The 15,861-nt window shown below is 41.1% G+C and overlaps 1 protein-coding gene across 1 annotated transcript in view; it reads left to right on the forward strand.

Moving 5' to 3' along the window:
- Positions 1-3,305: 3,305 nt before the first annotated feature.
- Positions 3,306-15,861, forward strand: part of LOC105889747 (copine-9-like) — a 36,684-nt gene continuing 24,128 nt past the window's right edge. Inside the window, exons 1-2 of the mRNA XM_012815657.3 lie at positions 3,306-3,625; positions 7,599-7,639. Of these exons, the coding sequence (XP_012671111.2) occupies positions 3,510-3,625; positions 7,599-7,639 (157 nt within the window). The 5' untranslated portion in view covers positions 3,306-3,509. The remainder of the gene's footprint in view (positions 3,626-7,598; positions 7,640-15,861) is intronic.

Raw genomic sequence — 15,861 nt, forward strand, 5'->3', positions numbered from 1 at the left:
GAAAAGACATTTTCTGATTAAAATATATTCTGGGAATAATTTCCTCAATCCCAGAAGAAAACACTTTGCCTCCTCTTCTTCCTGGTTCTGTGACAGCACATACGTCTCTTGAGGGAAAATAGTCTAGATCAACATATGCTGATTTATTGTCATGTACATAATTCTCACACTCTGCATGTTCATACTTACACCACCAGAGTCACGATGAGTCTGAGGAGGAGGATCAGTGACTGCCACTGTGGTTTATGTTGCCTTATAAATGCAATCAGTTAAGAAGTCTTGAAAATTAAAAAAAAAAAAACTTTCACTTAAAACTTTTTCTCATTCAGAGAATGTCTTTCCCTCTATCCCCATTTATTAACATAGGGAAGTCCTTACTGTTGGCCAGATCCATTACTTCTGTCAGTATAAGGGACTTTATAAAAGCTCTCCTTTTAGAGACTAGGATCACTCGTACACACACACACACACACACACACACACACACACACACACACACACACACATTAACCTCAGTTTATACTGAGATAAACCCATTGTGCATTCCACTTTGAAGTATGTTTTTCTATTTTCTATTCACTTATAGCCAGGCTCTCTTAACTCTACAATTGTCAGGGGGTGCTAATAAAGAAAACAGAAGTTATCGTGCTCTCCCTCTCACTCAGTAGGACTAATGCATTAAGCCTATCTGCCAGGCTGCCCTCCTTGCCTGCGTGTTTCCTTTTTTGTCATGACAGTCTTTTACTCTTCGTAACTTCCCCTGGATGGTGCCGTCATCTCGTGATGTTACAGAGTATTACACTCCGTTGCTCTCCTACACCCAGGGCAGTGTTGTGTGGCAGTGTTGTGATGTCATGCCCCCTTAGTGACAGCATCATATCATCTGGCTGTCTTGAGACAGAAAAATGTAATAATTGTTAGTGACCAACTGTCAGGTTCTCTAGTCTCTTCTGAGAATACTTCAGGGAAAGCTGATGCACATGCAGTGAACCTCTTTACCTAATTTAAATTCTTTATTGTCTTTCCTGCTATTGTAAATGTAAAGCACATTGAGTTGCACATGTGAATGAAATGCGCTATATAAATAAAATTGCCTTGCCTTGCCTTGCCTTGCCTTGCCTATAAGGGCCTGAGATGAGAGACTGTACTAATCACCCATATGTCCAGTTGATGCTTAGTGTTTGCATTACCACTGCAACTGTGCAATGTCACATGACGTTACAAGCATGACCATCATTTCAACTTAAACTGTTATTTCAGTTTAACATAACATTTGTGTGTCTGTGACAGCAGCATCAATTGTAGTACGACGCAAAATTGTATTACTGAGATATTGAGAAACTAGAAATGAATGTAAAAATGTTTGAATGTGAAAATGTAAATTCAGCCAACCTGCAACTCCCCTTTTTCATGGCTAGAGGGCAACATTCTGCAAAAATGTTCAATGAGCCACAGTTATAGTCACACTGCCACCAGAACAGATTTATGAAAAACACTCTCATATTTGCCACCATTGATCCTCTTGGTATATAAATAAATAATCAATCAGTCTTTATGACATGACTTTAATATACAGACATTGACAAGGGTAAAGTTTCTCCTGTTTTCTTGTATGTTTTGTATGTACGTATGCAACAGAATGAAGAAGTTTACTCAGCTCCTGAACCAGACGCTAGGCTCCAACTCCAAACCCCCCTCGACAATATTCTTCCAGTTTGTTATTCCAGTCACATTTCAAAAGGAAATATGTCCGATTCAAGCGCTATTCTTAACTCCCAGGAAGAAGAAACACAGACTTGCCGTGGTTTAAGGGGAATTCATCCCACAACGAGTGTCTGAGCAGGTGTTCCACAGCTGTTTCCATGTTATTTGTGACAAGCAAACAGATTGTTGCCTTTTTCTAGTCAGAATTGCCTTAAAATTCACCACACATATATTATTCAGTGAGCATTTAGTAGTGACTTCTGACTGATTTGCAGTTAACAGTGCATGTGTGTGTCACTTGTGTCTATCACTGGACCCTGTGTGCTGAATACACTCAGATTCTCAAGTCATCAGATATACACTTCCCATATTTTGGACTGTTGCGTTTGTGTGTGTGTGTGTGTGTGTGTGTGTGTGTGGGTGTGTTTGTGTGTGTGTGTGTGGGTGTGTGTGTGTGTGTGTGAGTGTGTTTGTATTGTTGAGCAGACTCTTGATAGTGGAGAGGACAATGGAGATGGTTTTAAAGTGGTTCATATTTATAGCTTACGGATGCTCCAGATACACATAAAGCCAAATCCACTGCCGTCCAAATGTTGGTAGCAGTATGCTCTGAGTCCTCTGGTTCAGTGCCTCCTGGTATGAAACATAGATGTAGAAGCAGAATGTAAACAAAAAGGCGGTGACTGAGTATGACAGGTGATTCTGCACATATTATGATCACATCTACCACTCCTGCCTTTAAAGAAGATTACACTGGACTGTGAACAGCATCCAGATGCAGGCTGCATTTTAATTTGGGGCTTGGATGCATTAGGCGCTGACAATCACCAGCAGTGGGGCACAATGAGCATCTCAAGGACACAGGAAGAATTTTGTATGCAGGTGTAATGCTGGACTTTCACATTCCCTTTCTCTCTCGGAGCCCATTCCTGTGACAGGAAAACTAAACAGACGTTTGCCCTGGGGATAATAAAGTCTCCCGGTGAATGGTTGCAGTGAGACCAGAGAGGAGTTCTATCATTCTGTCACATGTGCACCTTCAGATACAGAGGCTATGTGGAAGAAAAAGCAGGAGGAGATTACTTCGCCTTTTGCTGGCTTACTTTTCAACCCTCATACTTTCCCCTTCAATTTCGACTCAAAAACACCAAACAATGCATTCGAGTACAGCAGAAGAACAGCAGACATGCCGAACAAATACAAATAACATCAGTCTTCATTTGACAGAGATGAGACAACAGTATTAACAACAAATTACTAAGGGCAATGAAAACTTTTCACAGGCAACCTCAGAAATTCTGATTAATTTCCAGCAAAATCTTGCCCTGTTGTTAAGATCTATTTTAATTATTAATAATTAATCTTATATATATATATATATATAGGGGAAAATACCGTGTCTCTCTCTTACTTAGGTTCGGTAAGCATGAAATAATTATTTACGTAATTATTAAACATTATCAACTCAACCTTCCTTATAAGAAAATATGTTTCAGAAGACTCGTAATTTCATTACAATGATAGCTCTTTCTTCTCGATTAGTTGGCTATGCAGGTGCTTCCAGAGGCAATCAAGTGCTCTACTCCACCTGTCGGAAGCCCTGGAAGACAGAACGCTGGAAGAATCTATGCTGGAGAGGCGCGCTCCTCTGTGATTCCACGCGTACAGTATCCATATGTCGCATATATGAGGGTTTTTTTTCTCCACCGTGATTTCCTATTATCACTGATGAACATTGTGAATGGACATGACATAAACCGGTAACAACTTGGTTTATCGCCTTTACCGGAGTCTGTGAAAGCAAAATGTTTAAAGGAAGGCAAGTCAGCTCAACAAATGAGATGATGGCATCGGTTGGACAAAATGACCCATTGCATTCGAACGTACCCGCAACAAAAATAGAAGTTACCGTCTCGTGCAGGTTAGTGTTTACCTCGTTTGAACTTCGAATGAATAGGCTACATTAACTTGAGAGAAAATCATAACGGTACAGTCGTCCATTTATAAAGTGCTTCCTCAGTGCAAGAGGAACATTAATGTTTAAAAATAAGTGTAATGAAACTGTTCACTGTTGAAACATTGTGCTATGCTTGATTACCGTCTTAAACTGCTGTTGGCTCCATAACAGCTCGATCACGTTAACCTCAGTGACCTTGTGCGGTAGCGGACAAAGTTGTGTGTTTTGTCATTGATATAGATCTCTGACCATCACTTCTCAAACGTCTTACAAAACGTGCATCTTGTTTAGACTCAAGCAGTAGACGTTGTGTTTGAGATGAATTACACTAGAATCTTTTTGGTGGGTCTAAATACTTTAATTTAATCGTGGCTGCAACACGTTTCATTAGACACATTTCAGTCAGGGAATCATATGACAGAAGCTATGAAAGAATGCTTGAAAGACTGAGGTTTTTAGTTCTTTATGCTGCACACCAAAGCCGAACACTGGACATTGCTTACCTGTTGGAGAAATGTTTTACATTTCTTTTCCGCATTTCCATTTTGATTAATTTGTTATGTGTAAGGCCTATATGTCTTAAGTATTACCAGCATGAAAGACAACAATAGTAAAGGACAGATCAGAAGCTTCTATTTTGTGTTTGATGAGTTATTTTTACTCGACAGATCCCCTATCTCACTTACTTTCCAAATTACATTTAATGAATGATAGTGGAAGTCATTTTAAGTTTGAAAGAAACTATTATAACAATGACATATTGGTGTTTTGAAGGCCTTGACCGAGTCTGAGAGAATGCTTACACACACCTGACTGAAAACGAGTGGGCTACAGAATCGAAGAAAGTCAGTTGTACGTATAGGCAAACCTCCACACCTTAGTGCTGTGGTGATAAAATGAGGTTGATTCCAGTGGGCTGCTGAAACATCGACAGCCTAAACCTACTGAAATGAACTTCATTTTACCACTGGAACACTTACTTGTGCAGGTTCACCATGGGGCCTGTACTCCCCATTCATGTGCTCAACCCTAGCCTCAGATGAGTGTTAGTGTTCCGTGTTCATTGGTGTGAATCATCACCATGTCTGAGTCAGGATGATAAAATACCAGTCTTTCATCTCAGCCCCACTTCAGGTTGTCATTTAAGGTCTATGTAAGTGTTATCATATAACCACTGAAGGATTATATCACTTTGATTTGGCTCATTTTAGCTCAGGTCAACTAGAAACAGCAATATTTTATGTAAAGTGTTTCTGCATTGGCTGCTGAATGTCCTACAATGCTGCTTGCTAACTGAATTATCTTGTTAACAAGGCATTGTATGTGGAAAAGGAGAAAAAAGCATGTTAATGGCTTGTTTAAACACATTCACTGAGACTGGAAGTAGATTCACCAGTCCATCTCTCCAGGTATGTGTGATTCGATCTCAGATAGGTGTATAGTGAGTCCAATCCATACATCTTAGTCACCGAAAAGCACTATTTGAATGTGATTTTAAACAGAGCGATCGATGCAAGGCGTCAATCTGACTGAAGTCAGCTGACGGAATACCTCTCGTGTCATGCTCATTCCACTTTCCCTAGCATTAACATTCTCCAAAGTAGCACAGATATGGTAGTGCACTGACTGAAAGAGGCAGGTCTTATCTTGGCAGAGTACTGCCTTCTCTGTAAAAGCCTCAGTAAACATGCCTGTGGGGATTGACTGGCGCAGAACATCAAAACAGAGGGAAGATCCAAAGAGAATTATTTCCCACCTTGCCAAAAGGAAAGGATGAAACCAGCTAGAAAGGGATAGAGAGCATAATCTAGATCTACTAGGAAAAAGGGCATCAAATGGCATTTGTCTCCCAAATCTAAGTCTTGTTAGTGAGGGACCGTGTTGTTGGTGATATCTCATTAATAGAAAAAGGTTCTCACAGCATTTCTTAACTTGCTTCAAAATGTAAAAGAAAACTTAAAGCAATATAAGATATAGCCAAGAGAGGCCTCCATCACAAAAAACACTTATTTGTGTTAACACACAAGGAGCCTACACACATGGGAAAGCTGTATGATAGTTTTATGTCAACGCTACTCTCACACAGGACACTTGGCACACAACGTTACGTGGGTAGATCTACACATGTAAAGTAGACAGGGTCCTACAATAGTACCGTAGAAGACTATAAGAAATACACTGAGGGGTATATTGCTATGACTGCAATGCCTATTGACCGTCACGTCAGTGTTTTTCCTTTTGAAGTGACTATTGCTAAAGATCCATGTCAATATTCCACACCACCTTATGATTCATGCCCAAGTTGGTACAGTGAGTAGCATTGGTGCCTAACAAACAGTTGGCCCGCGGTTGATTCCCAGTCAATGTATCGATACGTAGCTTTGGACAAAAACATGTTTTAAATAATTTACATTTTTGTAAATGTAAGCCAACATGTTTGTGCTAGGTTGCTATTTTATTTTGTTATGGGCAAGGATAACATAAGATCGTTTGCTTAGTCACAATTGTAGGGCTAGTTGTAGGGGTGAATTTTTTATAACATGCTAACTTTACTGACAATTATGTTTATAAAAGACCTCATCAAGCACTCTTTATATCTGTACGGATACTACTGTGTGGACAGATGCTTTGTATATAGCCTGCAGTATTTACTAGGGAGAGTTTTCGATTCTGTACCCCATTATGTTCTGACATGTAAAAAGTATGTGAATCTGGAGCAGTGTTAGTGTGATGTGTTATTTGTTCGTATTTTGTTGGATTCCTATTCTCTTGTACGTCCACCTCTGTCTGAATAAAACTATCAAACTAAATGAATAAGTCTAGGTATGAAAGTGAGAGAGGATCTTACTGTTGTATTTCCCTGAGGATCAGTATTTCTGATATCTCTTTGTATTTGTAAAATGACATAAAATCAGGGAGCATTTGAATTCAAGAAACTCATAGCAAACCATGATATTCCCTCAAGCATCTCAATGCTGATACTCATTGTAATGGATGGTAGAGCCTAGTTATAAATGCTAAAACGGCACGGTCTGGTGTTGTTCCCTGCACTGAGGATACAGTTATCAAGGCTGAACGCATCATACCTCTCGTCGTTCTAGACAACTGATCACTGAGACCAGCCCCCTGTGCAGCAGGGGTTCAGCAGACCGCATGGAGTCTGAATCCATTGCTCAGTCTGGTGGACAGCTCATATGCATACTGCTGTGTGAGGTATCATAGTGACAGGGTCCCCTCCATTCTGCCGTCTGTCTCTTTTTGTCTTAAAGTAGAATACCTTCAGCATTTTGAATTTGGGAAGGAGTTATTTAAATGGGGACTGTCGAGCAGTCTGTGCTGTCAGGTAAAGCCAAGTCAAGCAGGTAGTGCGTTTTCACCCCACTTTGTTTAGCTTCAGAGTGGCTCCAAAATCAGAAGGTTCATAAAGAATACATGATAACAATTTTATAAACACGTACCTTTCTCAGAAACTGCTCTGAAGTGCACTGAATGTATATATTTTCTATCCACATACAATATGTTCTAGCTACTCTTGTTGCTAATGACTTCCTATTGTCACTGTATTTTAGTTACAGGAGTTATGATGAACTATACAATATTGATGATAACCTCTCAATTACAAACTGAGTTTAACATCCACAAATAAATTAACCTTTGCTATTTTGGTTTTTAAAATGTATCTGCCTGAAATGGGATAATGTTATATAGAATTGTAAAAGCAGTGCCACCAAACAAGTTTCACAAAATATGAGAAGAAAATATGATAGTTTTGATAATCTGACGGCACAAAGTCAACAAGCCACTCTTGAGAGACACAAGGGTATTTATGGCAGTAAGGGCTGGCAATGCTAATGATGGTGTCCTGGTTTCACATTCCAGAATAATTCAAATGTTCAAATGGAAATGCAGCCATTTATTGTGTGACTTATTTTCTCAGGAATCTGCTGGACATAGACACGTTTTCAAAGTCTGATCCAGGTATGTGAACTTACATATATAACACATTTAGTCCAATTTGGAACTACCAGTTGATTGATTGGTTGGTTTATTGATTCATTCATTCATTCGTTGTGTACATGTATGCATGGAGAGGGTAAGAATTATCTTATAATCTTTATGTGTTCGTTTTATTCACACCTATAGTTTGTTTGCTCTTTTCCGAATCAGTTGATGAGTTTGTAAACTTGGAGCATTTTCCCTTTGGATCGATTCATTTTCACACAGAGAAAAATTCAAGCGAACTAAAATGCATCACTACAAACCACGTGAGAATATTCACTCCACTCTTAGGTCAGATGTGTGTGGGACTGGAGCACGAAAGTGAGCACAGGATAAAAGGTCCAGTGCTCTGGACAACTGCATATTTCTGTGAGAGAAATTGCTATACAATATAACATAGAGCAACAACAGAGTTGCCATTTTCTCATAACTATGTGGGCAATATACCAGGCAAAACCGATAGCAGCAGAATGCTGAAGGCAGTTCGAGGAAACGTCTTGGAAATACTAGTGAGACCTCGGCTCGTTCTCTGCTAGCCACTGCTAAAACACATTTTTTTTCTACTCCTTTATTCAGTTGTCACAAAAATGATACAAAAAAGTATGAGGTATACAATTAGTAAAAAAAGAACAAGTAGAAGAAAAGGGGTACATGCACACATGAAATACATTTAAGGGATTTTAAGGCCTTAAGGTAGATACTGATTAGTCAGTCCTTTTAGTGTTAGAATGCAAAGCACAGCTGGCTACAGGAGCCGTTTAGCTCAAACTTGCAGAGTACACCTGGCAGTTGGGTCGGACCGAGGTCGGATCAAGTTCCCACCACAAACGAACCGCTCCGGAGTTTGTTTGGGACCGGACCAAGACCACTTCATCTCAAGTTGACGGTGTAGTTGTTTTGATACCTGCCCAAATGAATCACACCAAGGGGGGGAAAACAAACCGATTGAACCAGACTAAAAAAGTGTGAAAGCACCCTTAGATTCAAGTGACCCGATTTGACCCTTTTCTTTGTATTCATCCGTGTACAGTACTATGTACCCACGCAACAGGGTAGAAACAGATAAGTGAAACTGTTGGTTAAAATTCAATTTAATTTTATTTTTTTGCACCAGTTATTTTCCCTGGATTGGCAGAGCGCCAATTGCCTTCTGGCATTCTCAGCACACCTGATTCTAAGAGAGAGAGAGCACAGAGAGGTATACATGTTAATTCTTTATAGGCGTTTGAGGCATTAGAACACTGAATATTCTATCCAAGTCATGCAAGGGGTTAGACACTTTTTTATTCTGCTCTTCCACCTTTATCCACTTTCTCCTCACTAGGTGTCGATGATGCCACAGAATCACTCTGCTCCACTCTGAGCTCATGCTTGGACACTTTGTGTCCACTTTCCACCAGACCTGCTCGTTCTACCCAGTCTCATTCGTGGCTGAGTGATACCCTCCGAACGCAGCGCTCCAATCTCAGAGCGGCTGAGAGAAAGTGGCACAAATCTGCAGCACTGGACGATCTTGCAAGCTACCAGACACTGCTGGCCTCCTTCTCATCCAGCATCACTGCTGCTAAGAAGACTTTTTTCAACGACAAGATCAACGGTGCAACTGACGCTCGGAGACTATTCTCCACCTTCAAAACTCTGCTCTACCCTCCTCCTCCTCCCCCAGCTACTAACCTCACTGCTGATAACTTTGCTTCCTTTTTCACAGAGAAAGTGGCAGCCATCGGGAAACAGTTCGACCAACTGTCTCCCCCCCCTAAGGGCGCAACCGTCAATGGCTCATCATTTCCTTCTTTCACCCCTCTCAGCGAGAGTGAGGTCTCCAAAATCCTAACAGGTAGCCGTCCAACTACTTGCCCGCTGGACCCCATCCCATCCAATATCCTTCAAGCCATATCGCCTGCCGTCTTACCGGCACTAACACAGGTGATTAATGCTTCATTTAATTCTGGAACATTCCCTTCTTCATTTAAAGTGGCTCGGGTAACACCGCTGCTGAAGAAGCCGTCTCTCGATCCCACTCAGGTGGAAAACTATCGACCGGTCTCACTTCTCACGCTCCTATCAAAAGCCATTGAGAGGGCAGCTTCCAAACAGGTCACAGAGTTCCTATCAAGGAACAATCTCCTCGATCCAAACCAGTCTGGATTCAAAAGTGGTCACTCCACCGAAACAGCCCTGCTGTCTGTGACAGAGGCCTTGAAAACAGCTAGAGCAGCAGCTCAATCCTCAGCTCTCGTCCTGCTTGATTTATCAGCTGCGTTTGATACAGTCAACCACCGCATCCTTCTGTCCATACTGTCAAGTATGGGCATTTCTGGCAAGGCGCACTCCTGGTTTGAATCCTACCTCACTGGGCGCTCGCTCAAGGTGTCATGGCAAGGTCAGCTGTCTGTACCTCACCACCTTACCACAGGGGTGCCCCAAGGCTCGGTGATGGGACCACTTCTCTTTGCCATTTACACCACTTCGCTGGGCCCTATCATCCGCTCGCATGGTTTTTCCTATCATTGCTATGCCGATGATACTCAACTGTTTCTGTCTTTCCCTCCTGAGGACACCACTGTCTCGGCGCGGATCTCGGACTGTCTTGCTGATATATCCACATGGATGAAAAACCACCACCTTCAGCTGAACCTGGCCAAAACGGAACTGATGGTCTTTCCAGCCAAACAGGCCATCCACCACAACATCAGCATCAATATTGACTCCTTGACTCTTGTTCCATCCAAAACAGCAAGAAACCTCGGGGTCATTATTGATGACCAACTGACTTTCACGGACCACATTGCCTCTGTCTCTAGGTCCTGCCGCTTTGCGCTATACAACATCCGCAAAATCAGGCCGTACCTAACCCAGTATGCCACCCAGCTGCTGGTGCAAACCTTGGTGAATTCCCGCCTTGATTACTGCAACGCCCTCCTAACGGGCCTGCCGGCTTGCGTGGTGAAACCACTACAAATGATCCAGAACGCGGCGGCGCGTCTGGTGTTCAACCAACCGAAGAGGGCACACGTCACCCCGCTTCTTATTGACCTCCACTGGCTGCCTGTAGCTGCTCGCATTAAGTTCAAGTCACTTATGCTTGCCTACAGAGTGCTTGATGGTTCTGCTCCCACCTACCTAAATGCTCTTGTAAGGGCAAATGTTACACCCAGGATGCTGCGCTCTTCTAGTGAGCGTCGTTTGGCAGTGCCGTCTGTGCAAGTACGGCAGTCCAGACTATTCTCATTTGTAGTTCCACGTTGGTGGAATGAACTACCCAGCACTACCAGAGCAGGGGCGTCCCTCTCTACCTTTAAGAAGCTCTTGAAGACCCAACTCTTCAGAGAGCACTTCCTGTCCTAACTGGCACTTCGACTAGTGCGTAACTTGCAATTACAGCAGTTACATTTCTGCACTTCTTTCTTTCTTTTTTATTTCATTTTGTTATATTTCTTATGTAAAGTAGTATTTATTTATTGTTATACCAGGTTCTATTGCTCGTAGCTTGAATATTCTCTCCCTTGTACGTCGCTTTGGACAAAAGCGTCTGCTAAATGACTAAATGTAAATGTAAATGTAGACCCCTTGTTGATGTTATTATGAGATGGTGAATGAATTAAAGGCAGAACAGAGGCACTATTCTGCACTGAGCCACAGCTCCAGTTCATTCTATCCAAGTGCAGATGACAGCCTGAAAGCAATTAAAGTAATTACAGTAAGCCTAATGTGTGCCTCGCTGTGACTCCTTGCCTTTTTCATGTACGTACATTTGAGTAGTCTTTAGCTCACCTCATCTGAGCTGTAATTGTATTATCTTTTATAAACTATAATGGCGCAACTTGAGTTCTTTCAAAGATCATATTTCAATAAAACTACATTTCGTCACTCACAGGAGCTTTATTTCCTGTGATAGCTCAAAAAGACCATCAGTGGTCATTAGTCTTGTACCTAAAAGATGGTTCGGTTCAGTTTTTGCCTTATGTTTATGCAGGGTGTGTATTTAAAGCTTGGTTTCTGGAGCTCCATGCAAGTCATTCTGTGGTCCCTGATTTAATAGATGCACTTCTGTTAAGTTAAAATGAACTGCGTGCTGGTTTACAGAGAAATCAGAGTAATCGGACCGCCACACATAGCAATTGGTTTGATACAGTTGAGTTTACTGGTTCTAAGATTGTACAAGATACAGTCGGAGATGCAGAGTTCACAAACAGCTCTGTCACCCACGGCTGGAGAAGGCCTTCTGAATGTTACATGTGATCACAATTGGTTTATAAGTCCCATCTTCACTGATAGTACTTTCTGGGCCCCACACGTATACGCCTCTCTGTGACTTGCATGTTTCAGTCGTAATTTCCGGCCTGACAATTAAGTTTCTGTGAATCTCCACTCCCTGGTACAGATAGTCTCCCTATCTCACCTGTCTCCTGCCCAGGCTGCCCTCTGACCTTGGAATTTATGTCACTGCTCATCCTACTTGAAAGCAGTTCTTTGAATGTTATCTTAGGCCCCTCTGTCTGAAACCTGTTTTCCAACTGCCTTTAGTTATACTGGTTAAATGGGCATACATTGTTAATAGAAATAAAATGTTAATAAATTCATACCTAAACTGAATTTATCTTACAACTTCGCAGGTTCTTACATGCAACAAAGACGGGGCATCACATAAAGACATTTTAAATAACTAGCGCACATTCATATGGTAATGTCATAACATGCGCACAGACCTGAGCCTTTGAGGGTGGACCAATGTATTCATCTGGGTGTATTTAATCAAAAAGGGTGGACGTTTTACGGACATTTTGAGGAAGGCATGCTGCCACGTCCTTCTTGGAAAAGTGGTGAGTGTTGTATTGTGAAGGAGGGCCTTTACAGATCCCAGGTACAGCATGCAACGCATGTTGCGGCTGTCGCCAGCCAGCTGGGCACTGTTTGTGTATCCTGCCACCCTTGCTATCCTAACTAAAATCTGCATGCACCAAGCCAGCCAACATAACTCATCAAAACTAAACATAAACCAAATTCCCATACACTTTGCCGGGCAGCCTTTCCCTCTCCCTCTCCTTCTATATCATACTATGCTAATACAGATACTGATAAAGTGGCCATATTAACTACTGTTAATTGTCTACCGAAATGTATCTCTTTATCTGTTTAGCAAATTGATGTTTACTAACCAAATTTTCTCTCTCTTATAGCGTGACCTTTGCTTGCAAATACTGATGGCTGTAGAAATATTGTTCCTCATCACCATATCCATTAAGTACATTAAATACATTAAATTGGCAGGCGAACTCTACTCTACCGATTAATTTTGTCTCTTTCTTCCTCTCCTAGTCTAGACTATCTTCGCCGTGGGATGCTGCTGTAGTCTCTCGACCTGACCTACTTGTAGAAACCCTCAGCCTACACCTAATCACTCCCACCACACTGTCATACACTTATTCTACTCTGTGCTAGCATTTTCCTACAATGTAAATAATTGCCACCATTGACATCTGTTCCATTACTCTACTTACCCTTGTAATAGTAACCTTACAGGCACATTGTATACCCACTAAGCTGTTCTACAACACTTGAATGCACTCTCCCGACCTTATCCTCCATCAATTTTATATGTACTAGCATGTATATACCATGTTTTTATGTATTGTGTACATTTACCACATGTATTCTAGCATTCTCATCCTAATACGTGTTTGATTCCATCTGCCATGTTCCTGATTGTTTCCCCTCCCCTTCTGCCACAAGCCCCCCCATACACCCTCCCCCCTCTTTTTATATCTCAACCCGGTCAGCTTCAAGCAGATGGACCCCCCTTTCATTTGCCATGGTTCTGCTTAAGGTTTCTTCCTGATTAACAGGGAGTTTCCCCTTGCCCCTGTTGCCATTGTGCTTGCTCTAAGAGGGTTCAGGCCCTGGGCTCTGTAAAGCGCATTGAGACAATTTTATTGCTTTGGTGCTATATCAATAAAATTGAATTGAATTGAATTGAATTGAATTGAAAAGTAACCTGCATCTTGGTTTTTAACCTCTGGTAAGAGCATCTAATCAAATATCCTCACAGATTGACAGCATAACATTAACCACTCAGTTACCGATTATTTTACTCCAAGTATGTTACTAAAAGGCTGCACAGGCTATGCAACTATGCTCTATGCCACGCAGAGAGTGAATAAAAGAATCCAGCATCTTATAATTCATCCGGGCCTTAATGCGCAAAAAAAGTGAGAAAAGTAGTATCTTTTTGTATTTTACAGCATAGTAGTCGCTTGATCAAAGCTTCGTTCTCCTGTTTACTGGTTTAAAATAGCCTAAGGTCTGTCAGTATAGTGGCAAGACAGGCCTAAAGCGAGAAGGAGCACAACTTCTCTCTGTAGAAATGGCATTCCTTTTCGTTTTCACTGTTCATTAGATACATTTGGTTGCTAACATGGGCTACTGAAAACAACATATAAGCTGACATTTCACAGCAGGTCCCTCCGAGTTCAGTAATGTTGCTGTTGTTGAATTAGTAGTACTTACCACATAAAGTACAACTAGGGTCGTTGTAATAGTCATGTCATACAAGAGTCGTCATCATCATATAGGTAGCCTAATTTTCAATGTCTACATCTAGAAGGCCAGAAACATAGAAATCCTCGTCAGATGCTCAGTATATATTTCCTGCGAGTGGTCTCAAAATTAAATAGCCTATATTTTCTGTATAAAATTGTATTGCAAATTTAGAATACAACATAATTATTACAGAGACATGAGCCGAGATAGGTGATCAGTTTCCTTCCCTGTCACTTTTCACCGTCACGCACCTCCTCTTTCTGTCCTATGGATTGCTAGTCACGTGGTTTGTACTGAACTTGGAAACACTAAATGAATCAAGGTACCAAAACAAATGACACCAAACAAAGCATCTGGTAGTTTCCAAAGTTTCCTGATATTATTTGAATCTTTGCATGGCTTATTGACCATTTCAGATGATTCACTTTGCTTTGGAAATGGAATATTGCCTGTGTTTTATGGAGCTGTGTTTTCTTGAAAAAGGATTATATTTCCACGAGTCACTCCAAGTACAGAATTGTCTGTGGGATCAATACAGAAAAAAAAACCATGCTGTTTCACAGCTAGCAGTCCCATTAGCAGATGATTTCATGCTTACTTAAGAAAGTTTTCTTCTGTGCAGAAAATTTGACATAAAGTACTTTTCACGTCAAATGATTTTGGGTGGTGAGATGTATTTAAATAATGAGTTTTGCATTTTTGGATACTCAGTTGTGCCGTAGTCATCTCAGCCGAACTAGAGCATGCTGGGATACCTGTCCCTGACTGACTTGAGTAAAGAGCGTGCGTGCAGCGAATGGCCGACAGTCTACTGTGTGTGATTATTTAGTGGAATACACCACAGGTGGCAAATGGTGAGACATCAGTTAACATATTGTCACAGTGATGACAATAACTTTAAACGTGAGACTCCTGTTGCAATGTTTGTTGAGACATTTTGCCAGGATTTGTATATGTGGCCATCACTGTTTCATACTAAAACTGGATACACTTTAAGGCATTGATGAAGCTTCTTTAGAGAGGCTGTTTTTACAAGTTGAGGTCCCTGATTCACCATGTGTTACATCTCTTAAAATACAGAGCGCTAGTTACAACATGTTACTCCAAACTGATCTGTTAACGTTAGAGGGACCTCTGAAGATTTTGTCTTTTTATTAACAATATAACTGGACCCGTCCATGTTCAATGAATGAGTCATTGGGGTGTTACTTCCTGCATGTGCAAAATTAATCTTTGTGTAAATTTAAAATGAAGTAAATTGTTATCTGATGGTAATAGTCATTCTAATGACGGAGTAAAGAATAAAAAAGTATATTAACATTTTGAAATTCAGTCGTCAAAATTACCTTCTGCATTTAAGAATCCTGTGCGCCGTTAGAATGGCTCAACAAATGACTGGTCTAATTTTTCTTTGGCCTCATGGTAAATCAGGGAAACGCGTGTGTGCACTTTACTTGAACCCTTTATAGTTCCGACAACACACTTTTTCTGTTTGTCTAGATGGCAAAGTTTAGATCCAATTAATTCTCCTTCCAAAGCTGTTTGCAGCACAATTCAGATCAGTGAAAGCGCTATACTTGTCTATTCTATATTGTACTAAAACCACTGAACTGTGAGGATACAGAGGAAGTTGTTGGTGTTCCATTTATCAAAGAAGTTAG

Source organism: Clupea harengus, chromosome 4 (genome assembly GCF_900700415.2).
Source record: "Clupea harengus chromosome 4, Ch_v2.0.2, whole genome shotgun sequence".
Classification (NCBI taxonomy): domain Eukaryota; kingdom Metazoa; phylum Chordata; class Actinopteri; order Clupeiformes; family Clupeidae; genus Clupea; species Clupea harengus.